Genomic DNA, 27,950 nt, shown 5'->3' with positions numbered 1-27,950 from the left:
TATGTTGTTTCAGTCATCAATGAAATCACAACCAATCCTACTGCTGGCCTTTCAGCAAGCATTTAAAACCTCAAGAAACAGATCTACTCACTTTATTAACTCCATTCTAGCCAGCAGAGCTCAGATTCCTTCATTGACGATGTATATTTTATTATTATAGCATGAAATAAAGATACACTAGATGCTGTAGCTACCCCATCATGGCCTGTTTTTTTTCTCTCCCTCTCTCTGTTACTCTCATGATTTAATCCTGACCATTTCCCCCCTTCTCCCTCTATCCCTGCTGACTCCTCCCTCCATTTCTGTCCTGCACTCCCTCTCACTGCCTCTCTGCCTGTCTCTGACACACTCAAACACACGCACACATATATACACGCCCTCCACCCCCATCGCTGCAGTGTCTCAACTGCCTTGGAGCAAACAAGAGAGGATATAGAACACAGACATTAATAAGACAGAAAGAGGGGAGCTGAAAGAGAGAGAGAGATAGATAGAGAGCAAGAGAGAAAGATGTATGTGAGTGTGTATGACCCTGTGAATATGAGGAAGATATGAAGCTGAAGCAGCAGGACTAAAGGTGGATTGCACAGAGCCTTTCTCTCCCTGCAAGGGCTTGTCTGCAGTATCCTTTGTAAATGGATGCTGGCTTGTGAACACGGTAAGCCTGACTTCTCTCAGACAGACACAAAGCTTTTTTTTGTAATAACCGCAGGGCTGGTCTGGTTTGGGCACAGAGGGAGAGCATGATGCTATTTCATGATAGCTATTCTGTAGAGGGCGAGGGTGTTTTCTTGGTAAAATGGGGAAGGTGATGTTTAGAGATGGCACCAAGGCAAGCAGGCAGCCTGTCCAGTCCCCTCCTCCACCCTGCTAGCTCTGTGCCAACGGACGCTGCTATCTTATGCTTACAATTTGACTCATCATCTCCCCAGAGCATCCTTGATCCTTACGGAATACTCCTATCTGAACTCAGTGCTTAGTGCATGTAATGACTGTATATAGGACAAGTGAAGGATGTATCAAAGATGTAGGTGTGTGTTCACATGTCCGTCTCAGTTCTGTGTTCAAGCCATGATGGAAAAAAGGGAAAATGAGAGCGTAAAAGCACACAATCAGGTGTTACAGTACTTACAAATGGCCCTGCGAGACATTGAATGTGAATTTGCAGAGGGAGGTGCACAATCCTGCAGGCAGCCGGGATAAAACAGGCAAATTGTGGCCTGACGGTGGCACAGGAACGCTGTAGAATTTTTGCTAGTGGAGCTTTCTGTCTGCTGTTTTATACATCAGCATTCATTAATAATGTCATAGCCGGGATTTATTTGGTTAATTCATTTACAGTTGTTTGTGTCTAGTTTATGAATCTTACCGGTCAGAGGTGAAAAGAGGGAGAGTGCAGAGTGTGTTCATTACTCAGCAGGCAAAACAGGGTGATTTGTGACATTTTTCTGTTTCAACAATTTTTCATATATCTCAACAGAGCCTTGCTGTATTTCTTTCAATGGGGGTTGGGAGCATGTGTATTTGTGCGTACTGTATGAGTGTTTGTGTTACATGCTGGAGAGAGAGAGAGAGAGAGAGAGAGAGAGAGAACCAGTGCAGGGAGGGGTCGAGGGGCTGTGTGTGTGTGTGTGTGTGTGTGTGGGGGGGGGGGGTTAACAGTAGGGAGGCAGATGGGGCAGAGGGGCGGAGGTTGATGCAGCAGAGAGCAAGAGAGAGAGAGAAAGAAGGAAAGGGAAGATATAGAACAGATTGGATGAAAGAGACGGGGGAAAGACCGTGATGATTTCTCAGTGGTAAAGACAGCGCTTCTCTGTGACACAGAAAGAATGCTGAACGGGTCTGCGATAGTTCCACCGGCCGCAGCTCACATCAAAGCCGAAGACGTCTGTGAAACAAGACAAAGATGGTGGATAAATTCCACCATGCCCTTATCTCTTCAGCACTACTAATAGCAAAATGGATCAGGAAGATTAGATTGATACTTTTGCTGAACCTGCGTAATGGTGCCTGATTGAGGTTTGTGAGAAAAAATGTAAAAACTGGATAGAAGTATTGATCGCTGTCATGGTGGAACGCTGACAGATTGACATAAGCCCTTATGCCTATAGCTGCAAGTCAAATTTACTGTTCTTTTTTAAGAAAATGCTTTACATTTTGACATTTAGCTAGTAGTAGTATTTTTTGCATTACCATTGTATTGTTTCATGTATTGAATCAAATTAACACCCATGTGTTTTTCGAATATATTGGGACTGAAAGTGCAGCAAACCGATGTATTGTTGTTAGTTTAATCAGTGCCGTATTGGTTTCATTAAAACCTAAGGGGGTCTGAGTTGTGATTTAGGGTGGTTCCCGAAATGTGCACATACTTAATTCCTAAACCTCAAGAGAAGATGCACGTCATGTTGCTTCCATGTCAAGTACTGGGAGGAAAAGGAAAACAGTGGTCTATAAAACCTCAGCCAGAATCAGAACTGTGTTCAAGACAATGTCAATGACAATGTTTTGCATGCAACCTTTTGCAGACAAGACGTCTGTGTTTTGCGTGCGCAATTCAGAGTAACTTACGATTTTGTCCAGTTGTGATCTTGTTCTCCTTTCAATATCAACTACTATAGTCTCAGTCACTGGTTGGCAGCTAGAAGACAAACCAAGATCACACCCACTGTGGCAAAAGCTCTAATCAATCCTAATTATTTCACCAAAAATGTTCAGTTTTCATCTGCAACCTGTCAAATAAATGTCAGAGGTCACTGATGACCTTGGCTTTAAAATGATGGATGACGAGGTCTGGTGGGAAACATAAAGGTTAATCACATGCTTACATAATGAGCCCCTTTACACAATCACACACAAACACATACACTTACATAAACACTGAAAAATGTCATCATATCCATAATATTAGAAGAAATAGAATTTCTCTGATTTTGATTAAGTGGTTTTCTTGATCCAACTACACAAACATCAACATGCATTCACAAACTAGTGGAAAACACATCGCATCTACAGCAAATCAACAGATAATATTTTTTGTTCTGTTTTGTTTCAATGGTATGGCACTCAAGCGACCTTTATGCATATAAAAACGAGAGCAACAGTGACAAAACCTATGCTGAGTTGACCTCCTTTCACCTCCTTTGTTACTTGCTACATCCACTCCACTGGGTGACATAATGGCAGGGGACAGCGGGGACAGACTTGGTTTTAAAGTGACAGTGGCTGCTGAGGTAGGAGCTCTTGGGCTGAAGGGGCCAAATGTCACGTACTCTTCTGGCCATCTTTAACGTTTTAGGTGAACACACAGCCGACTTGGACAATTAAACTCAGCTCTATTACAGTTAAGTACCGAGGGGCCCAGGCCTAGTTCCCTCGGCAGCCTACTTAATAAAATGATTAATCTGAGATGTCACTTATTTCCTGGGGAGGGAGTACCAGAATTACTACATGAGTCTTGTAAATTTGCGTCAGTAGCTGTGAGAATTAACATTATGAGAAATATCTGATGGGAGAAAATATGTGTCCTTAGAGCTCAGGACTCTCAGTTGCTTTGTCACTCTGTATGTTCAGACAGGGCATTGCTCTGATTCAGCTGGCTCAGCATTTGTGTTTGTTTTGGGTCTTTAATCCTTGCCAGGTATTGGGACAGAGTGTCATCTCCACACAAACGGCTGTGAGACATCGCTTTGGCAGCCATTTCTTTTAGAAAGGCAATGATGTAAAGAGGACTAATAAATGACTTAACGGTAAAGCACCCATGAGGAAAGCTGTCAGCTGAATCGAACAAACTCTTAGGACGGGGCTCTGTGAATGAGTAAGTATTAAGTTATCTTTGGTGGGGTTCATGAAATAACATCATCCCAATCATCCTTCTCTTTCTCCTTGGCCTCCTTTCTAATCTTTGCTGGTACAGGGGCTTGTCTGTTTTCCCTGAGGCCGGCGAGTGAGAGGGCCTTACTTCCAGCACTCAAATCTGAGAGGGCAGAGCAGACGGGACTAACAGAGCAACTTTGTGTTCCATTGCACACACATAACAGCAGTCATATGACAACAAGGAGGTGGAAGAGAGGGAGGGGGGATGATGAGGGAGTGTATGGCCTACTACCCACTGGTGAGGGATGTTGGTGTATGCTAGTATTTCCCAAAGTTAGGGTCGGGGCACAAAAAGGGTTGTGCGCCCTTTTATTTTATTTATGAGTAAAACTCACAATAATGCTTTCTCTTTTGGGTCTCAAGCTGAAAAAGTATGGGAACCCCTGGTCTATGCTGAAAATGCTGAAATGAGTATGTGTCTTATATGAATACATGGATTGCATTCTATGATATTACTAAAGGCTTTCTGTAATGCGGCCAAAAAATAAAGTTTGAAGCACAACAAATAGCTTGTTTTGATAAAAGCGTTTCAAGAAAATACCTGAAAGCCGAGTGAAGCCGGTGGTGCAAGTCAGTGACCTCTACACTCCACTGCTGTGGTGTTGTAGAGAAATCAATTCTGACTTCCAGTGTTTAACAGTACAATTGTCTTTCCCTGTTTGAACAGGTGACATTTTCTCAGATCTCTCACACATTTTTCCTGTAAACACAATACATACAATTCAAACTGTGCTGGCATTGTTGGCTGGCAATGGTTGGGGGCTTGGCAATATAACAAGATTATACATAATTTAATTAAAATAAAGGAGTGGCTTTTTTGGATGGTGATTGCATCATTTAGTGTAGATCTTGTAAAATCTCTGAAGGGGCAACCACCACTCTGCAATATGTAAGATATTCTACTCTTTATTATTTCTTTCAGCGTCTACTTCATTGTCCCTTATAGAATGTATTTAACAGGGCTGATCGGGTGGCGTAATGGCTGTTGCATGTGCTGGGATATGAGTTATTTCTTCTTTTCCTGTTCCCGTTATCGAAGCACCAACTGCAGATAATGTCTGTGGGTTATAGAAGCCTGAAAGTGTCCGTTACCCACAATTTCCTTCTGTTGCAGAAATAATTTATCTTATCTGTCATGACCCAAATTAATGGCATGTTTGAGAAAAGATTAGTAACCAGAATTGTTTTGATCTATCTGATATCCGCTATAGTGAGAGAAGTTCTCTCTATGGAAGCAGAAAAAAACTGCAAAAAGCTGCAAAAGATCTGAACAGACAGATATCCGAAGACTTCCATGCGTGCTCACATTTGTGTGTACACACACACACACAGACACACACACACACACACACATACACACACACACACACACACACACACACACACACACACACACACACACACACACACACACACACACACACACACACACACACACACTCTAGTGTCCACCTTGTGCCATCTTATCCCTTCACATCAGACAGCCTACCCATAGCTCAGCCTGTGCACAAACATGCCATTGTCATCGCTGGCTGGCCTTGTGACTCAGTGTGACCCGCTGAATTGGAGAAGGGGGAACACAGCCATTGAGATCAGGAACGTTAAACAGAGCATTATCACGAAAATGCATCTAGGATGCAGAGGCCTCACCCCCACCACGTCTCCACCCTCTAAAAAGCCCACTGTTTTGGGGGAGTAGAGAGGAGAACACTGCCCACCATTGTTTTCAATAATGAATGAGTAGTGTCCTCACATGTGTACAGTATACAGCCATCTTTCTCCACAGTCCACATTCAGGACAGCATGTCAGTAGTGATAACATGAAGTGATTGCACAAAATGTTTAACAAACAACTGTGAGGGATGAATTAAGAGTTCACTCGCGTAGAATCTCTTTTTTTTTATAAAGCCAATGAAAGACAGTTCAGTTTACTATCTTATATTGGATTTAGCTTCAACTCCCAGTCAATTTGGTACATTCATAATGAATAGATAGATAAGAATCACTGAAACAGCAAATATGACAAGATTTCATGCATGTCCTGAGCTAAGGAAAGAGTTCCTCTTAAAGCTGCTTTATTCAATTTTGAGCTGCTAGGGACCACACAAAAAAACTGCCCATATCACTGGCATACTGTTGCATAGAAATCCAGCAAATAGAGAGCAACATTAGCATTCATTTGGAGCTGTGTTTATTGGCCTCCTGGTGAATACAAATCCAATATCTTTTTATTTCTGTTTTGGTCCCAACCAACTTATGATTTGCAGGACGTTTGACGTACTTCACCAACTATATTATTACTGTCTGTCTACAATTGGGAAGCTTGAAGATTCCTCTTTTTTTAAATGTCTTGCTTGAAAGGCTGTCTATGGGTCATACAGTAAATATAAATGACCCAGAACCAAAACAATTCACTAAAAGAGTCTCCAATGCTCTGTAGAGCTGCAAAATGAGTGGTGTAACTCCTGGCTAATCCAAAAATGGGCAAAGAGGTGGAGCGTAGATGGAGCTGAGGGTGGGCCATATGAAAGCTGGCCATTTGTGACAGCACCCGACAGTCGCTCACATTAAGTCTTAACAAAATTTAAACGTGAGAGTCGCTCACATTAAGTCTTAAAAAAATGTAAACATGACAGTTGCTCACATTAAGTCTTAACAAAATTTAAACGAGCAAGTTATATAAACTTTTACCCTCCGTACAGCTGTCAAAACAATATCGTAACAGGAAGGGGTCATTAGGGGTTGATTCACTGTTGGAGCCAGCCATTGTGGCCACTCTAGAAACTGCAATTTTACAAGAAATTGAAGGTGCGCATGAGTGTTCACAGTCGATATAATGACAACATCATTTTAAATTGTGACAAGAATCCTGGGTAATCCATTAGATACCATGTCCCCTGGCAAATTATGTTCAAGCGAAAGGTGCTGTTTGACATTAAAGGCTTTGAGACACCTTACCCCAGGAGTGTTCTTGTAGAGAAACACGGTTGCTGACAGACTCATTCTTGAGACTCTTTGACAGCCCATTTAAAATGTGTCTTCACTGCGTAACTGTGGTTAACTAGGTATCCTTGTTCAGCCTAAATGACAATGTGACCTGCTTGTTAAATTTTCGCTCTATTGTTCAATCGTTTCCTAAGAGTAGATGTCAGACAAGGACACGCAATTTAGTGCTGGCAAATGGACGGGATTGTTGTAGGAATATTAAGACCAGCTCCGAATGCAGCTCTTGCAGGATCAAATGCTAAATCTGCCACAAAATGGTGCAAACTGAATGGTACTGAGATTCACTCGGCCTGCGACCTATATCTCATATGATTCTGACGTAGGATGTGGCTACCACAAAGCTCTGACTCATCACACCGACGCAGGCCTTCTAGGTCGGAAGACTTCATTATTTCATCCCTCTGAAAGATTGCACAGAAAAGCACAGTTTTTCAGTTATTAATGTCAACATGATACACAGTATATTTTCCAGAACCATCACATTACATCGCGTTATCCAGAGGATCTGCAGTGGGGTGACTTTGATGTATCATTCTGTTGCTAAAACTGACCGTCCCTCTTTTGTCCCGGAGTCCATAATGTTATAGTTGCAGTACGTCCAGTCTATTGACTTAAAACCATTCAGTGTAGTGTCCTGCAGATCACCAATCTATGATTGACAGCTTCACTGGAAAGTCAGAAATTGAAGAGTAGGATTTCTGCCTTGCATGTACTGCGCTAATGATCACATTGACATAAAATAAAAGTCGGTTTAGGTGAAGCTTAGTTTCTGTATTTATCCTTTATAACTGCAAAAAACATCCACTCTGTTACCTACAGCTCACCATGCCATTACCCAGTTGGGTCTTAGTTAGTATGAAGTTGGCAAAAGGATTTTGTCAGATTAAGATGAAAATCCCAGAAGTAATCAGCTCAATTTTATCAAAGGCAACGTCCACACTGCAGTTCCAAGTGACCTGAATCTGATTTTTTCGCTCATATGTGACCCATATCTGATTTGCTTTTGACGGTGTCAACAGCACAAGTCGCGTTGAATCTGTCATTTTCTAATCAGAATTAGGGCACTCTTAAATAATTTTTTGAATGTGACCACAATCTGAACAGCCAGGTTGCATTTAATGTGACATTGACATCATTCTGACCCGTGCTGCACTGTTTTGTAAATAAATTGAAAATAAAGTTAATTGAAAAAAAAAAGTGGGCACACAGGCGGGCATCAAAACAAACATGGAGGATGGAGGGATAGTGAAGTTTAAGACCTCATTAGTATTTGTGGTGCCGCCACACACTGTTTTTAGCATGAAGCCATAAAGTCTAGTTGCTGTTGCCATGTTTGCTTTCGTAAACACTGTTGAAGTCATCAACGATCAACTGCACATGTGTTTCACTTCAGGAGCGTGAGCATGTGTTTACACAGACGGGCCACATTTAAAGACGTAATGTGAACAGCTAAACAAAAAATCGGATTTGAGCAATACATCGGAATTGTGCATTAGGACCTGCAGTCTGAACATAGCACAAAGCTCCCATGCTGTAGCTGTTAGATGTAGGAATTCCTGGAAACCTTGTCAGACTGGTGACATCTCCAGGACTCTTTCCAGTAGCTCTGGCAGCCCAACTGATTTAAGACTCCTCCCAGCTACTCGTAGACAGTAGGCCTAAATAGATTGTAGTTAAGATAAGTCAGAGTGGTTAGAGCAGCCGCCCCATGTAAAGAGGCTGAAGGTCCCAGAGGCAGTGCTGCATGTCTCCCTTTCTCTCTCTCTCACCTCATTTCCTGTTTGTCCTATCTATTGAAAACTGCCCCAAAAAATAATCTTAAAAAAAAAGGCTTTTATTGCTGCTAGCCAGTTTGTCAGTGGTGCTGTCTCTGGTGTATTTCAATATATTGTCTTATATCTGATTCAAATATTCCACCTTAAGCTTGGAGTTAAATGAGAAGTAAATGTTTTTAACAACATAGCAGTTTTTGTTGAGAAATATCTTGATTATTCTGGATTGTAGCTGCAGACCTTTAGGAAGGTTTCTACGTTGCCTGCAGATATACGGTATGTGGCTGTAATATTACACATCTCAAGCTATGAGATGAGCTCAGCTGATTTTATAAATATTTCAGCTATTAGAATAATATCAACTTAAGAAAAAGGGAAGTAATAAAGTTTATATTTCCATCCTTCATAATTAAGTCTATGCTCTATCAAACTGGTCATTGTTGGCACTAAAAAACAATCTACAGTCGCTTAATGTGGTTCAATATAATAACCTTGCGATAAATCCTTCCTTTATCCTTTAATTGTGTTGACAATGTGTCAGACGGGTCTTGATTCAGCTCTTTAGTTAATTTAGAAGATGTCCTTAGTTATGTTGCTAATATAATGTCCTACTTGTATACAGTAGGCTACCTGACAACACCAGAAACATGCAACCGAAGCTGACAGTAAGCCTATATTAACCTTTAATGTTTTCCAAAAAAAGAGAAACATTCGCAGGGATTAAATTAACTTCCAGGGCCAATTTATCCCCTAAATGAACTTTCAGGGTTTGCAGGGAAGACTGTCGCTGGTTGTTCAAACATACACAGCGCGGCTGCCTTAACTAGATGAACAGACTTAATTCATAAAACAAGGAAGTACTGTAGTATCAATATTGTACCAATTAAGGACCACAGGAGAATGTTTAAATTAATTTAATCCCTGAGTTACTTAAAAGGTTTGCAGTTTTGTTGAGGAAGTTCCTGCGGTCGAAAAATAAGTTTGAGCTCTAAAGACTTGATTTGAGTCATGTGAAACCCATCAACAACAAAGATGTTGTGGTCCATACTATTTAACAAAGATTGAAACCGTATGTCTTGAGGCCAAAATAGACTTTTTTGTTTGTAATAAAAGTCAAATCAGAACTTTCTCTCATGAAAGGCGTGTACGTTTGAATTCATTCATGTGAAGTTATCCTCTCTTTTGCCTGATGTTATTGGCCCCATCTGCTTTTTTATGACAGGCTCATTTCTCTCTTAGATTATTCTATTTATTTGGTTTCTTTGATTGGGTTCAAGCAGGCAGTAAGATTGTTTGTTTGCAGGTGAATCTAATACTGGTGCCATTTGTTGATTCATTAATCAGCCACAAAGCAATAAAGAATACTTTGGAGTTTGATCGCTTCCAAAATATGCAAATAGAAAATTGGAAGTCCTGGGAATATTGACAGCTGCAGCGCTTTAACTGAAAAGGCAAACGCTGCTAGAACATGTCTGCTCATAGGGAATATTTCAAAAACCTCTAGTGATTACAGGCTGATTGCTGTGTCAATGCCCAACCAAGTGTTAATATCAATATTCAATCTCTTAAATTTGTACAGAATTCACAGGCTTTGCACAGAAGTTATTTTGTGATTTCTCTTTGTAGGTGTCATACTGAAATGAAACGTGTCTGCTCTTTCAAAATGAGTGCTGTTCTTTTGTTTCCTGTTTTTGCAGTTGCAGATGATATTTTGATAGGGTTTGTTTCAACTGTCAACAGCATCACGACCAGAGTTTAAAATTCCCATCCCTTTCAGAGAAATGCTAAAGGCTATGGAAATTTTAGCAAACCTTCAGCGGGTGTGTAGTGCTGATGCGTCGCTGTGGCTCGATAACATCAACACAGCTTCGAACAATCTACACAAACCCGTGAATGTCACCCTGACCTCCACCTATAGGGTCAGCTGCCTTATTCATGTGTGCAAATCCATGTCAGAGCATTTTTTTCCTTTTTTTTTTATCACGCTATGTCCTTTCATCATCTCATTGCCTGTTCTTCCCTGGTGCATTTCAAATCACTGCCCTGTGTGGAAAAAATGCCAACAATCATGTCTGTCTGAAAGAGGATTAGTCTGCTCCAACATCCGTTCACCAGATTTTCTGTTATATATGCCTTCATTTGGAAATTAAAGCTTTCCATGTATTAATTTTTGTCCTTTTAACTCGATCATCAACCGTTGGTCAAATTTGCATTTTTGACGAACACTGTCTGCCCTGTCCATACCAGTTTTATCTGTGATTACTGTTGAAGACAACAGTAGCTGAGGAAATATTTATCACTTCAGATTCTCTCACTAATGCATTGCTTATTCACTACCTCTGTGGCACCACATAAATTAATAATGTCTCTCCAGTAGAGCCTCTTGTCTCGCTTAGAGGCCTTCCCTGCTCGGCTGGGCAACTTTCTGTCCCAGAAATCTTACAAACCTGTCTTTATTCATTTTTTTATCTGCAGGTGTCCATAAACCTCTTAGTCTATTACAGCTAGTGTTAGTATTTATACAACAAAAATTGCACATAGTTTGTTCTCGACCATCGCCAAAGAGCTAATAAATATCCGACACAGCCTAAAGGTTTGATCATGGTTTTAACTCTAACTGTTTAATCTTGACACAAAGGCAGGATTTAGTACAGATCTGGGGATTAGCTACTGTTTCAATCCTAGGGTTCGCGGATATTATTGTAAGAATCACTTAGCTAGATTCCAGTGAAACTCTGACAATGTATATGGACACTGACCAGACAGCATTCAGTTTTTCAGTAACCTCTTATCTTGTCAAGCAGCCAGGGGAAAGCTAGTCAGAAGCAGGAAGCAACCAGCCACTAAAACAGATGCCTCTGGATGAGAAAGCATGAGCGCTGTGCAGCTGATTTTGAGACATGTGAGCTGTTTTCTTTTTGTGTGTGCATGTACTGTTTGTAAGTTTGCTGGAGGGAGTCTGACTGCTGGGGTGCTCCTTTATGCAATGTCAACATCCATCAGTAAGACGAGTTTAATATTTATATAATAACATGTTGAAATACAAAATGCAAGGCCTTTTGTGAAAATGACTGTGACACACAAAGTTCAATAGATCTGCTATCACCATGGGGCAGATAGATATGAATTACTGTACTGTGCAGTCATCAGAGAGTCACATTTCCATAACACCATGCGGTTCTGAATAGTCAAGGATAAATTGGCCATACATGTGCACTTTTGTTAACCTGACTCCGCCAGATGGATTGATTCGCATAATTTGCATTTGCTCTGCATGTTCATCTGGGAAATCTAGTTTGGAGATCTTTTGGGAAGGGGCGAAAGTATTAGTTGCTGATTGGATAAACCATCTGTCTATCACCAGCTATGTTAGGTTAAAGACTGGCCAAATCAACCAATCAGATCAACAAATCGTATGATGTACTAAAAGAGCATTGAGGCAAAGCTCAGATGTCGGTAAGGGATATTTTCCGTTTTTTTGCCCTTCTTTCAGAGAAGGAATACTCTAATTCTGATAAAATTTGCTCGAAAGCTGCGCTAATCTTATCCGTGGAAGCCGTCATGTTCTTTACACTGAACAGTCACTTCTTGTTGCGTCATACTTAAACCCATCTCAAAACAATTTTCTCTGTCGCACATTACCAGCCTGATCTGCGAATAAAATACAGTGGAGCTCGCAAGATCCGGATGGTTTCATGAGGCTACCCTTTGTATAATCCTAATGAGAAAACTAAATGTAACACACATTATTTTTTGGATGGACTGCAGCAAAGCAGGGCAAACCCAATACATACGAAAGTCTGAAACTATATTTTAGCTTTATGAACAATTTGGCAACATTTTGTCACTCCGGGGTGAATCAACCACTGCTGAGTGATGGAAAACGTGTCACTGACTCCATGCCCCCTTGGGATTTTTTATGAAAATATCATCGCAGACACTTAGTTCGCAGTACAAATGCAAAGGCATGAATCAACGACCTATAGCTCTTCTTTTCTTTCAGCTCATTCAGCGACAGAACGTGAGTGACTTAACAGACATTTGCGGTGGTGAGAATCATGCTCAATCAGTCTGTGTGTGCAGTTTGTTCAGTATTGTGTCAGTGGCATCACTTGTCATATCTTAGAATTACTACTATCTTGTTACTATCATTTATCAAAAAAAGAGGGCTTGCCGTGCGAGCGTACAAACCACCAGAAGCCTCAGATAATGCCACCAGGAAACTTTCAAATTGAAAGAATATGCTGCCAAGTGAACTATGTCTAATTTATGTTGTAATGTTCCTTTTATTTTTAAAGCCATGGTAGTGTGCTGGTTGATCCATAAGGTCTTGCAGTGACCTTTGTCTGCAATCAGTATTTATGTCCACATGTCCCATATAATATGCTACTTAAGACACTTAAAGAACAAATCCTACTGGGACCACTACACTGCCCTACAAAGTGCGGTTACTACAAAAGAATTTAAACTTTAAAAAATGGCTTTAAAGTTTCTTTACTGTCCCAATGAATAAAAAAGTTGGCAGATCTGTGACGGATTATGTTTTACCAGTTTGCCATGGTATCATTTTTATCCAAATAAATCATAACCTCTGTACTTTCAGGCCAAAAGCTGTGCAGTGATTTTGCACAGAAGTTACTGCACTTAGGCTTTGTAGGGCAGTATAGATAATTGCAGATGGACTTTGAAATTAATATTCAGTAAATTCATATTATAAACACAACCACTGTCAATCAGTGTAACAATCTGGCTTAATACTAGGCCATGCATGCAAACCTAGTCTTTTTCAGTCACTTTCCCAACAGGTGCCAGTCCCCAAGTTGCTGTTCAAAAGTCCTTGGCCTGCTTCGCTGTGATGAATGGACTATTTTCTTACTTTAGTTGGGTACGGTGTAAATGGATAACTGGCTTATAAATGGGAAACATGATTGCTTGTTGGTCCCCTGCAGAAGACAGCAGTTTATCATGTTGTGAAGTGCAGTATGCTTCCTGCTGCCTGTCCATGGCACGTTTACCCTCTCTGGAACACCTCATCTGATCCCTCTTGAAACACAAGCCTGCCGACCGCAGCTCTGACACGCACACCTGCACGCCTCATTCATAAAGCATTACAAGGTGACTAAAAGCGTACCTTTGCTTTTCATTTTTCTTTTAAGATCACACACTTTTGTTTGTCATTCATAAGGATGATACATTTTCTGCTTTTGATCGTCCTCATATCTGACATACCTGAGCACAAGCAGGACTTATATAGCATAGTGTAATTTTTTTCCCCTTCTTCCTCCGAAATCCTATGTGGTTTAATTTAATGTAATTTAAACCGTGGTTTCTTCAGTGGCACACGGTGAGATTAATTTCACAGCAACACATAACGGATTTAACACGCTTGTATAGTTTTTTTTTTTAAATAGCTGCTATGAGATCCAATTGAATGTTCTATATATGCTGAACAATGGCTGTACTGACCTGGAACACAAAGTTCATTGTCTCCATTTACCTGGCAATTTGCTCGCTGAGCCGGCCGTCTTTCTCTTTCATTTCCTCTTTTTCAAAGTTGTGTTTCTGGCTGTTTGAATGTAGTCGACTCCCTGAACACTTTAACAGGTTTTCTTATCTTCTCAGGTGTTAAGTGGCTGCAAAAATAGCCGCACTATTTAAACACACCAGCACCTCCTGTGTGTGTGTTTAATCATCAGTGTGAAATTTCTATCTTTGCAAGTGCACGCAGACTGTTACAAACTGGCACGTCATCATCAGATAACGTATAATGCATTTTTTTCTTGCAACAAATTGTGTATGAGCAGCAACATTGAGTCTTGATGGATTAAAAACCACTCAATCTAATGTGATCAACCCCTGGTTTAAAAGCATTTTGTGTACTCAACAAACCGCAACATGAAAGAAAAGATCGTTATACAACAGAAACATACTGTGACTACATGTACTCATCTCTATAAAAAGGGCAGGGTTGTAATTATTTGCAGCATGGTAAATTAATAATAGGAGGAATGCACCTGGGAGAGTGATGGGGGAGAGCTGACGGGCCATGTGCAGCGGGAGCTGTGAAGGAAAGTGACCGAGCTCAGTCTAATCTTGGCTATCACATTACCTCAGCCCTCGTGATACATCGAGATGCTGGCCTCTCCCTGAGGCCCCCGTGGCTATACCTCCACTCACTTTACTCTTAAAGTGACAAGCCTCATCATTGTACCATGTGATAGCGCAGGTGTCCTCATAACACTTTTTTTGAAGATGGTTTTACATATATAAGGATAGATAGGAGTTACCAGAAGGGGTAACACTGGAAATACGTATATAATCCAATAACTTAATATTTATTCTATTCATAATAAAACTATTTCAAATTTGAATCAGACTATGCAATTTGTTTTACAAAGAGTAAGCATGTTCTTATCCTGTAGGCGCTTTTGTTATTGATTTTATTTAGTTGAAAAGGTTCCAGGCATTTCATCCCGCTGTGTTATGCTCTAGTTGTTAGGGTGTAGGCCATCAGTACACTAGTTTTATTCTACGCTGTGTAATGGCATGGGCAATAGTATTAATACAAATTTAATGCCATAATATTATACACTGATTTTTCACTGCCGCCGCACTACTTCCTTAGCAATTATCTAAAGTGGTATGACTTCAAAAAGTGCGAAAATGCAAGTGCTGCATATTTCTGAAACAGCAAATTGAAAAGACTTCACACGGAGCTTTAATGTGTTTCATAGGCTCTCAAAATCACTGATGTGCATTAACCGGTTTGGCGGGCTATGCCATTTTGAGAGGGTAGTCAGGTGCCTGGAGCCAGGAAACAATGCTCTCCACTCTGTTTGTGTTGTGATGCTTTGTTATGGCTTTGTTCTGCTCTGTTTGTCCTCTCAGTCATTTAAAGAGTGGACCTCACTCACTAAGCTGAGAAATGCTTTCTTTTTCTCTCTCTCTCTCCTCGTTCGCTCTGTGGCGAGTCTGCAGAGTGTAGTTTTGCCAACAAAACTAGGCCACAGTATGATTTCACATTTGTTTCTCAGCCAATAGCATACACCCTGTTTCAATGCGCATCTATTTATCACAGACTCCCACAGGCATTCACTGCTCCCAATTTTGTTTTTGCTTTAAATTTATCACATACCATAAGACAGTATTTTATTTGAATTAATGTCCTCAAACTTGTTCAAACTCAGCATTTGTTCTATTAAAATGCTGCCTCATGAGCAGCTAATATATCAAAGCAGGAGCAGAGAATAACAAGATATTCTTCTTTTTTGGATCAGTGTAGAATCTTAAGGATAACATCACAGATGTCTGGGCGAGGCAAAGGGGCTTTTTGACGGTATGAAAGCATGAGAGGCACCTGCTGGCTCGAGCCTGTTATTTTCCACTGTGATTTTAAATAAGCATTTCAACAAATGCCGTTTTGCTGAGCAGCTCTGAGAGTATGACAGCCCGAGGTGCTGTGTTGTAGTTTGAATGTCGGAAGACGGTATTGGTCGAAAGGAAACACATTTTTCATGTGAATCCTGCATCCGTTTACTTTCAAATGGTGGAGTTTGTTTTTCTTGTCCAGTTTCTATGTATATGTTTGACCTTCATTGTGTATATAATGAGTCTATGTGTGTGTGTGTGTGCGGTGGTGTTAAATGGGTAGGCGTGGTCAGCAGTTCAGAGTCTATGGTAACACAGGACTGCAGAGGGAGAGCGCTTGGGTGTGTGACTGTTAGGAGCAGAAATCTCAAGAGGCAGTGTACACAGAATAAAGGTAGCACAGCAATGGCTGAATGGGAGGTATGCAGGTAGTATGCTTGTGACTGTATTTGCTTCCATTGCTATTCACTCAGTAAATGCATATTTGATGGGTTAAGCACAGTATTTAATGTGATTTTTGTTTTGTTTTATTAAATTGAAATAAGAAGATTGGTAATACTAACGTATCAGTGCGTTAAGTGTGGAGCTTGAGCCAGAAGGCAATTAGCATAAAGACTGGAAGCAAGGGTAAGCAGCAAGTTTGCCTTTCTCCTGAAATCTGCTTACCAGCACCTCTAAAGCTCACTAACTGACACAACTGACGAGCACTTCTGTGCAGGGTGCCTCTGGTTGAGCAGGTCTCTATACAGGCACATTGCTACCAAACCAGGCAACCTGTGTGCGAAGTGGTTTAACAAGCATGATGCATGTTAACTAGTGAGCTTCGGAGATGATGGTCAACATATTTTTCAAACATTGGAGGAAGACAGTCTTGCTGTTTCCCCTTGCTTCCATGTTAAGCTAGCTAACTACTTCCAGACTCCAGGCACCTCCTGATCTAACACATAGACATAACAGTGGTATCAATCGTTTCATCTCCGATAGAAAGCGATAAAGCATATTTTTCTAAAAATGTTGAACTGTTCCTTTAACAATTATTTTAATAATGTAATGGAAAGTGGAGACATTGCTCTCATTTGTCTGGAACATGCTATTCATTTCTCTTCTCTGTCTTATCTGTTGGCAGACTCGGAGACTTTCAGTTGCTGGGGAGATATCACACCGCAGAAGAAACAGAAAGGATTTTATCAGGAAGATCAAGCAAAGTAGGCCAATATCGAACTGAGGTGGATGGTTGCAGTGCCAAACAAGGGCAACGTACCACAAGAGCCATGTGGGAGGAGAGTGAGGGGGTTTTGCAATTTGCACGCATCAAGCCCTAACACTTTGTCTGTTGATATAAGCGTAACGTTCCCCCAGCCCTCTTTCAGATCTATTCCTCAGGGGGAGTCCCTGCTATGCACCCCAGCTCCATTGACCTCAGCAGGCAGTCCAACCTCTGTGCCAGGCACTGTGTGGGCATCCCACAAGTCTGGGTTCTGCCCACACAGGACTCACAGACTGCCCCCGAACAGAAGAAATCAAAGAATCCTGAGTCACTCCTCTGTGTGGTGGCTCTCCAGTCTAGTTTTAAATTGGTCTGTTGTGAAGTTTTGTCTGCCTCTTTACCTGTGAGTTCCTACCTTTAGTGGAAACCCTCTCCAACTGTTCCACCAGCTCCTTTTAGGTACCCCTTCGTTGTAATTTGCTCTCCCATCAATCAGCAGCACGAGTTCGTTTTTGAACACCACGTGGTGGAGGACCATGGGATGCCGTCAGAGCTCGGAGGAGAAGGAAGCGGCGCGGCGCTCTCGGCGAATCGACCGCCACTTACGGTCAGAGAGTCAGCGGCAGCGGCGTGAGATCAAGCTGCTGCTGCTGGGCACCAGCAACTCAGGCAAGAGCACCATTGTCAAGCAGATGAAGATCATCCACAGCGGAGGCTTCAACCTGGAGGCCTGCAAGGAGTATAAGCCCCTCATCCTGTACAATGCCATCGACTCGCTCACCCGCATCATCCGAGCCCTCACCACCCTCAAGATTGACTTTCACAATCCTGATCGCGCCTACGATGCGGTGCAGCTCTTTGCCCTCACAGGGCCGGCTGAGAGCAAAGGGGAGATCACTCTAGAGTTGCAGGGGGTCATGAAACGTCTTTGGGCTGACTCAGGGGTCCAGGAGTGCTTTCAGCGATCCAATGAGTACCACTTAGAGGACAACACTGCCTACTACCTAAATGACCTGGACCGCATCTCTGCACTTGAGTACATCCCAACTGTAGAGGACATCCTACGGTCCCGTGACATGACCACCGGCATTGTGGAGAACAAGTTCACCTTCAAGGAGCTCACCTTCAAGATGGTAGATGTGGGTGGACAGCGTTCGGAGAGAAAGAAGTGGATCCACTGCTTCGAGGGCGTGACCGCAATCATTTTCTGTGTCGAGCTAAGTGGCTATGACCTCAAACTCTACGAGGACAACCAGACGGTGAGAACAAACTGTTTTTAAAGAACCCACATTTTCACAGTAAATGTATGCACATGTTGCATACATACATATGCAAATTCTACTGAGTGGAGGATTTAGTGGGCCTTGAGTTCAAGTCTACAGCTACAGCATCTAAAGATGTAAAACTTTCATTCTGTGCAAAATTTCAATGGTCTACCCATATTTAGGGATCAGAAGTTGCATGAATTATCTTTCCTCTTGGAGAGGAGGCTACCTTATTTGGAGGTTTGCCACAGAAGTCAGAAAAAAGCTTTCCTACACTTTTTGGTTAGACTTACTGTTGACTGCATTTACTGTACTAAATTGCCAAAGTTTTTTTGCGGCATGATGGATGGATTTTGTAAAAATGGGTAAAGCACATGCCCTTTGCCTTAATAGCAGAAAAGCTATTTTAAATCTGCCTGAATGAAGAGAGTGGCGTGTATTATCTCCCCTTCATGGTTGTGGAATTTGAACAATTTGCTATCCATAGCGTATCCGTTTTGTTATCTGAGTGTTTGGAATAGTTGGTTCTTGCTTGTTTAACGGCCTTTTTGAAAATGAAAGGTCAACAATTGATAAAGTTTGACTTTTCTAAACTAAACTAACGATGAAGGTTCAGCTATTTTCTATTTCTTCACAAGAATGAGAGAGGTTCCAGTATCCAGTATCTGCTCTTTATACGAAAGAAATAATTTGAGATCAGAGGAAACATTGGCATTCCTGTAACTGAACTGGCCTGATAATTCATGGGTTACCCGGTTAAAACAGGGAGTACACTGTGTCAAGTTGGAACATGAAATCAATTAGTTTTATAGGTTAAAAATAAAGTCTGAGGAGAAAAATGCAGCATGGTGTTAATTGAGTTCACAGAGTAAAGTGTGAGGCTGTACCTGTGAGAATTAACAGATTGTGAAGACACTGTGTAGCAATGGGAGTTCACAGGTGCTAGAAAAAAACAACTTTTATTATTCTAAGATAGGAGAGGGAGAAGATAGCAGTGGATCGAAAGTACCTGAAAGAAAGACACCCTGAAATTGTAGCAGCTGTGCTCCTGCAGACCAGATCTATGCGTGCAAGATCTCTGCAAATAATGACAATTTCACAGTTGGTTGTGGTTGAATGACTAAGTGCCTAAGTTTTATGTGTTTTAACATGTGACGCCAAGCTAAAGATCTCTTTGGACACACCAACAGTGTTTCTTCAGTTGGACAATGGTAAACTTGTGACATAGAAGTACTGACATCATTGCTGTCTGCAATTTTCAGTAGCCAGCCTGTGATGTGTTGTCTTATCTGATCAAAACACCCTTTCACAAATAGCCTGTCTTTATTTTTTCCAATAACTGCATCAGCACAGAGACTCACATTGGATTTATATGGTACATCTTGTACATTTTGGATTAAGATGTATTTTGAAGCCTCAGAGATTTGCCATTGTTGTCTATACTGTATGTTGTTGCTACTACTACTGTGTCTGTGATGAGCACAGTCGCAATCAAACAACCAAAAAAGGTGCCACTTGAAGTCATTTCCAACTTGTCGTGGTGCAAAAAAGAAATGAGGTCAGCCATGGAATGATCGTTTTAAAATGTATTTACAGAAACTATAACTCAAAAAACAACTCAAAGACGCAAATTCATTCTGAAACATGAAGAAACCAACAAAGACGCACACATGCTGTGATTTAAAAACGGTGTGGCTTTGTTTAATTCTCAACGCCGATCACCTGTGACTTCCCCTTTTACCTGCCTGTGCCCAGGTGATGTAGCAACATCAGTATTAACAGAAATACAAATAACATATAGCACACATCAAAACTAGCCAGGGACAGTTATTCTTCATTACAAGATTGATGCTATTCACATGCAGCCATCAGTAGGATCAGCTAACAGAGCCAACCACTGAGCTACATCAAACAAGTTGTACTTGTTTTATTGATGAGAAGATGCAACTGATAAAATACCATGAATGAATCTAGTTATGGCATTTCCAAAATGGTTTTCTTGCATGGGTGCTGTGGAAGAAACTCAATATAATACTAAAATCAAAAAGCGTAGCTTTGACACCATATTGGTCGCACATAAATCAAAATCTAATATCCATGACTTTTAAGAGATTTTAATAAACACATCTGTCATTGAATATCATCAAGTCATGAATGTAGGAAACAGTTTGTCGGGCAAGTTAGAATTGTAAATAGTAGGCTACACCTAATATAACTTCCAATTACATTTCTCAGTAGGTAGTTTTATAACAGATGTGACAAGGTTTTAATTCCCCCAAGTATAATTATACTCAGTATATAATGGACAGATAGCACATAACAGAAATGTGCAGAAGTGTAGAAGCTTATTAACTCAACCATGCATAGTGAAACTCGTTTATATTTATGCAAACACACCAGAGCAATGCTGAATAACATTGTAAAGTTGAACATACATTCATACAGTAATGTAAACACACATTTATGTTGCGGCTGAGATGTTAGTCATTTGTAATTTAGGCTAAAAATAAAAGTGCAGGTTAGTACTAGCAGACAAGCCAAGTAATGGTGCCCATACAGGAAATCAGGCCACACCCTAATAACTCTGCAGGAGGATCATTCGGTCGGCAGCAATTCTGAATGCAGTGTACACCTAATCTAAATGTTACTGGATTAAGTGCAAGTATGTCACTGTGGTTCCTCAGACATCTACAGAAGACTCCTCAGTAAATTCCTGCATCTTGGAAGCGACCAGTCAGCTGACACAACACTGCTGAAGCTGAGCTGTTACCTAACGCATAATCTAGCCACTACATGCTCAATACATCTGCAATGTGAGAAAGAGAAGCGTGTTATGTGTACTGTGTGTGTCTCTGGTTATGCATTATACATGATATATATATAACTGTATATAAGATTAAGGTTAGGTAATCCATGGAATGAAGCTCATTACAGTGTGATGGTAAAAGATTGGGTCATTAAGCTGACCCTGATTCGGGTGCAAAGGGAAAATAATACTAACAAGCTACAGTGATATAAAAAAAGAAAGAAAAAACTGCAGCAGATTAACAGATACAAAGACAAAATATTATTTCTTTAGACTTAACAAACCAATACGTACAGAAGCCTGCAGTATATAAGGCAGAAACATGCTTCTTTAACAGCTGGGTCAATTGGCACCATAGGGGCATGACCTATGTCACATGTATTGGTTTAAACCTCTCATGAAGAAACATCTCAGTCGAGTCAATTGTCGAACACATTTGCATTAAATCTGTTCTACAGCCTATGCATTGATTGCTAGTTAATGGCTCTACTGCAGCGTTATCAATTTGTTATAACGTCAATTCCAATCCCTGCATTGTTAAGGGGGAGCTGTGATTGTAAAAATGTAGGTAGGTAAGGTCATTTCCCTTTAGCGTCAGTGATATTTACTCGTTGACTCTGTGAAAACACTGACATCTGATTAACAGACCTTCCTGTCCTCATGAAAGCACGACAGGAACCCGCCAGCAAATATATCTATGATCTTCTTTACCTTAGCACTAACACAATAATAAAAAACAATCAAACAAAGTCTTTGATTCAAGTTTCAGGACCAGAGGTGACTCATCAATTTTAATTCAAGTGCAACTCAGTCTCTTCAATTTCTTAAACTTGAGCCAAAGTAGCTTTGTTGATGAGCAGTGTCTTATCTTATAGAAAAACAACACAGCAGGGATTATCGAAGTTGAATGACAAGCCTGAAGGGGACAAAGCTCAGTGTGTTCATGAGGAATTTAATCATTTCATCTGTCTTTATGTGCATTTGTATGCACGATGATTGTTGTGTCCAGTGATAATCTTAGTACCCTAAACCTTCAAAGATCCATACAACGTCACAAACTTTACCCGACCAGATCGACGCCCTTTCAGTTTTCCAATGCGCCAGCTCACACAAGACAGAAAATACACCATTATAATTACAGTACAACATTTACCCATCAACCCATTCCCTGATGCATTTTCCCTGTCCCATCCCTGTCTTCATAATGAATCGGTTGCCTTGGTTACTGTTGCTTAGCAACAAGCCAGTCAAATGCTCCTAATCCTGCACTGTTGACAGTGAGCTGTGACTAGGGAAGGCAGGATGAGAAGGGAGTGGAGGGAAGAAGAGTGTGTGTGTGTGTGTGTGTTGGGGGGTGGGGGGGTACAACAAACGCTGGAGAGAATAGATATGAGGTGTATTTGTGCATGTACCGTGTGCCTGCGTGAGTGTTTGTGGGTGCGTTATTATGAATGTGCAGTGCAGGTTTATATGCAAGGCTGAGGCTGAGCAACTGCAGTGAATTCTGTGTGTATGTGCGGTGAAAATGAAAAGCCTAGGTGTGAGGTTAGTGGTTGTTTAAGCTTGTGTTAGCCAAACAGCGAGGCAGACAATGACTGCAGTGTCAGCTCTATTTCTTTTGTTTCAATTCTTATATTATTAATCACTCAAACTTGGAATTCATCACCAGGTTTGTCGTGTACACTTTCCTTTTCAAGCGTCGGTTTCCCTGATCGGTGACTTTAAATCAAATCACGTCTCTTCAGAAACACGGAGGAAGGTGTCAGACCGATGTCTCGAAATATATTCAGGAGCGTTCTCCCTCACAGAGCGACAGCATCTTAACTGCCTAATGGGTTATCAAAGGCATTACTATCATGTAATTGAATTGCCTCATATGACATAATGGTGTTTTGAAAAAAGAGCTTTCCAGGAAACGGAATGAGCTTATTCAAGGACACACCAAGTGAAAAAACATGTCATGCTTTCTTGCCAATATTTTCTTTACCAGGTTGTACATGCTCTACTATCTCACTATTGAATTACTAAACTGTAATAACAAAAGCTTATCTATTGTATGTTGTCCAAATTCAATTTATCTTAAATGTTATTGAAATGCTCTACAATGACCTCCAGTCTGAAGATTTAGTGCTGCACACGAATATCCATGTTACATGTAGTATTAAGTACACTACTCTCACCTTAAGCCTCATAATAGAACAAAGCTATTTGTCATCACTTTGGATGATAGCGAATACAGAAACTGGTATTGTATCATCCACGTCATGATCGTACTTTTAAGCATTATAAAAGAATAAAGATTCAGAAAATATGAACTCTAGAATATAATGTTTTGCTCCTGTTTCACACTCCATCTGGACATTATCTACAACATAAACAGACAATATACAAAACCGTCATTTAAACGTGCTTAGGTGGCAATTCATAATGTGATTTTGATGAAAATGGAGCGCGTAATATAATAATGTTATGTGCAATTGTAGTGTGTTTATGCATGAAAGCTAAACCCCAGCAGTGTTGCTCCCCACGGTAATGGAAACATTGGTAATTAAAAAGAGATGGAAAACAGAAAGGGAGCAGCCTGAATAATGTAATCTTCAGGTAGAGCAGAAAAACATGGTGACTGAGAAAATTGTCTCGGTAGATAACACTAAAGCACCCCTATCTTGTACGGCTGTGACATTTAAAAATTAACCTTAATGAATTACGAAGGCGTGGCAGCACACTTTATTATTTATTAAGTTATTTGGGTTTATGGGAAACAAAGCAATGACACAGGGTTGAACTTCCTCATTAAAGCTTAAGCTTGATTAAGGCCTGTGCATCTCAACTACAATGACAGGAGGAGGATGCGGGGGGCAGTGTCTGTGGGTATGTGCGTGTGTGTCAGTGGGTGTTTGAAGCAAAAAAGAAGGGGGTCTGCATGCTTTAGTGCTACTGGATGAACTTTTCCCCCTCCTACCGGCCCCCATTAAGGAAGCCTTACTGTATGAGCCCTGTAGTGGCCAGGTGAAGAGCCTTGAGTCTCCCTGGGCTCAGCTGGCTGTCTCCTGCCATACCCTCTTAACAGCTGGGCTCTTGTTTTCACACCCTGGAAAGAGTAGGAGTGAGGTCAAAACGGCTGACAGGATTATGTGTAGTGTACAATGTTTAAGGGCCAGTCAGTCCCTTGGGAAACATACTTATACAGAAAGGAGAGCTATGTTTCGATCTGAGGGTAACAACAAATGAGAGAATAGGGAGAACATAGGTGCGTAGGTTAGTTTTAACCTACGCATTTGTATGAATTTATTGAACAAAGGCTCAGTTTATTTCCTCCTTATCATGTTGTATCATTTTAGTTGTTTAGTTGTATAAGGACAAAACCTATGTTTAGAGAAAAACTATTTTTCTATATAATTCATTATAAATAGGAAGCTTTAAAGTTATCATCTCAAAGATCTCCAGTTTGTTCTCTTTGGCAGCACCTATGGCAATACGCAGAAATCCAAACATTGTTGCCTGTGTAATGTCAGTGAAGAGTGAGTCTGTTGCCTTAGCGCAATCAGCATTGTGTTACCTTATTTGCCGAGATTGCGACTTTTATTTATTTCATTAATTTATTTAAATGATTTAATATTATACATTATCATGAAAAATAATGGTCATAAATCATCTTGTCTTATTAGCCTACGTAATCTGCTTTAAAAAAACCATGCAACATTGATTTCTCATAACTGTAGGCTTTTCATCATAAGCCAAAGATAGGGCATTTACAACACCGAATAATCAGGGTTTACTTTGAATCTGCACTACAGTATGATTGTCCCTTCCTTCCCTACTCCCCCCAGTATCTTCTTTTCATGCTGTGCAGATCTTGTGATTTGCTCAGAGCACCAAGTTGTTTCTGTAGCCTTTTAAACAGCAGTCTTACATCTGACAGTCTCCCGGTCACAAGCTACTGGCCAGTTGCCACATGCCAGCAGCTGCCATAAACAAATCAACGTTTAATTGTTTTCTCTTATACATTCAACATCACATGAGCACCAACTGTAAAGAAACATATGGATGCATACATGCAAAGTCACTCTATCAAAGAGAGAGTTAAAACAATGGTGAATAATCTTATGACCCACTAATGAAAGCATTTCTACTTGCCTTTTTTCCAAGTATTCCAGTCTGAGTGTCTGTGGTGACATTCCCAGGCTGGATGTAAATATGCCACCATGTTCTTGGCGCTGCTGACAGAGGTTGGTCTGTCGGCCCAGATCTTCACGGTTATGCTTTGTTGTTATCTGAAATCGGGAACATCAACTTTTAAATCAGGCTTGTAAGAGCAGAAGTGAAAGAGTGTAATTGTGTGTGTGTGTGTGTGTGTGTGTGTGTGTGTGTGTGTGTGTGTGTGTGTGTGTGTGTGTGTGTGTGTGTGTGTGTGTGTGTGTGTGTGTGTGTGTGTGTGTGTGTGTGTGTGTGTGTGTGTATTTAAGAGGGTAACATATAGAGGACGGACTGGAAGTAGAGAGGTGAATGTGTGTAAATAAAGTTTACAAAAGAGCAATAAATAAATAGTCAACACTAGTGACCGTGAAACGTGAAAGACGGAGAGCTCTGAAAGAACAGACTCGCCTTCAATTAGATCTTACCGCCAAAGATGCTACTCGAAACAACATATCTCAATTCTTATGGGGTACAAGTTTAATAATTCAAATATTATACATTTTTGTAATGTCCTAGTGCAGTGGTTCTCAAACTTTGACCACCTCTCTCAAGCGCCACCACTAACAACACTGTTCAAATACATCAGCGTTGGCCTACACAGTTAAGCTACAGACATAAAGGTTTATTCCTAACCAGTAGATTTATTGTTGACTTTCTTCAGCAACAGACAATGTGTAGGAAGGAGTAGCATCCAAACTGACATGTCAATGTTTTCAAACCAATCATTTTACCTCTGCTTACTTTCTTCCACCACAGTTTAGCGCGTAATTCGGCTCTAATTACATGACTGAACTATTTGATCAAACATACCAAGAGGTGTCATTGATTTCCTGCCTTCCAGTTACCTCGCATTCTTAAAATGCGGTTCAGACACTGTAGGTAACCAATCACAGCTAGGGTTGCAAAGGGGCGTACTTTTTTGGTAAATTGCTGGAAACTTTCCTATTTTTCCACAAAAATAGGACAGGAAATGCTAAACTTATTTTAAATTATATTTCAAGGATCCTAAAAGTTTAAGTATTTTCTTAGTATTATATTTATTTAGTAATGAATGTTTCCTTTTTATTTTTATTTTGGAGAGTCCTTCAAGTACCACCAGAGAGAGCTTGAGTACCACCAGTGGTACAAGTACCACAGTTTGAGAACCAGTGTAGTGGAATCAAATAAAAAGCTAATGATAACAGAGTTACAAAACATGAAAAATAAATGCATTTTAAGTTTGTTACAGTGTTAAAGGTCTGACTAATGCTGATTCCAGTCATATGGTTCATAATTTTGCTTTTGCTGCAAAGTCTTGCTGCTATTTATCTGTATGCTTCCTGAACCGTATCTCATGACTAACTCGTTTATCTGCAGCACATGGCAGACATCAGGGATTTCCATTGTAGAATTGTGAAGAAATCTTAACGATTCATTTTGGAGAAAAAACGTGACACCTAATTTGGTTATTCTAGCTGTAAAGGATAATGCATCAACACGTGAAGGGCCTTCATAAAGATTTATTTATGAAGCTGAAAGCTGAAGAAGAAAACGATATCATCGAGCCAGACCACTTGCACTGGAGGAATCTAGAGAACAGTCAGTCCTCAGTGTAAACTGCCGATCTGTCAACACAGTATTCATCCTTACATCCAATTTTCATATATGATCATTATTGCAGAATTCTATCTAACTATTCCTCACAAGAGTGATATTTTTCCGTAATGGCTAAAATTACGACTGACACTAATCTTCATTGACGCATCACAGTTTTAGACTTAGAAAGACAGCAGTGCTAAAAAGCAGTAATCAGCAGTTTCAGAGGAGAATGTGAGAGTTCAAACGCAGGTCTTCATCCGTCTGAGTCTCGAGTTTCTGTTGACATAACAGAAAAGCCGTACCTTTGACTGGTCAGTCAGTCAATTATCTTATATACATTTTTTCATCCTCCATTCTCGCCTTACATGGTCTAATCTACTTTCTTGGTTTTTGCCAAATTACATGATCCTGCTTGTGTGATTGAGGCCTGATTGTGGTATAAATTGGGCCAATTTGGGTTGTCGCTGTGAAATAATTTCCACATGTTCTGATCTTCTTTTTATCTCCTTTCTCTTTCCACATCCACACAGAGCCGCATGGCTGAGAGCTTACGCCTGTTTGACTCCATTTGCAACAACAACTGGTTCACCAACACGTCGCTCATCCTCTTCCTTAACAAGAAGGACCTGTTGGCTGAGAAGATCAAACGCATTCCTCTGACAGTGTGCTTCCCTGACTACAAAGGTCAAAACACCTATGAGGAGGCTGCTGTCTATGTGCAACGGCAGTTTGAGGACCTCAACCGCAACAAGGAGACCAAGGAGATCTATTCGCACTTCACCTGTGCCACTGACACCAGCAACATCCAGTTTGTGTTCGACGCTGTCACGGACGTGATCATCCAGAACAATCTAAAGTACATTGGGCTGTGCTAG

General features: G+C 40.7%; 1 protein-coding gene across 1 annotated transcript; it reads left to right on the top strand.

Moving 5' to 3' along the window:
• Window positions 1-444: 444 nt before the first annotated feature.
• Window positions 445-27,950, top strand: gnaz (guanine nucleotide binding protein (G protein), alpha z polypeptide; the record flags this gene model as incomplete). Its single annotated transcript, XM_083929939.1, has 3 exons — window positions 445-658; window positions 17,149-18,488; window positions 27,606-27,950. Exons 2-3 carry the CDS (start codon window positions 17,766-17,768, stop codon window positions 27,948-27,950), a joined length of 1,068 nt encoding a protein of 355 aa, XP_083786065.1. The 5' UTR covers window positions 445-658; window positions 17,149-17,765.

Source organism: Echiichthys vipera (genome assembly GCF_963691815.1).
Source record: "Echiichthys vipera genome assembly, chromosome: 16".
NCBI lineage: Eukaryota > Metazoa > Chordata > Actinopteri > Perciformes > Trachinidae > Echiichthys > Echiichthys vipera.
Note: the sequence above shows the minus strand (reverse complement) of the source record. Positions and strands in the feature narration are given on the sequence as shown.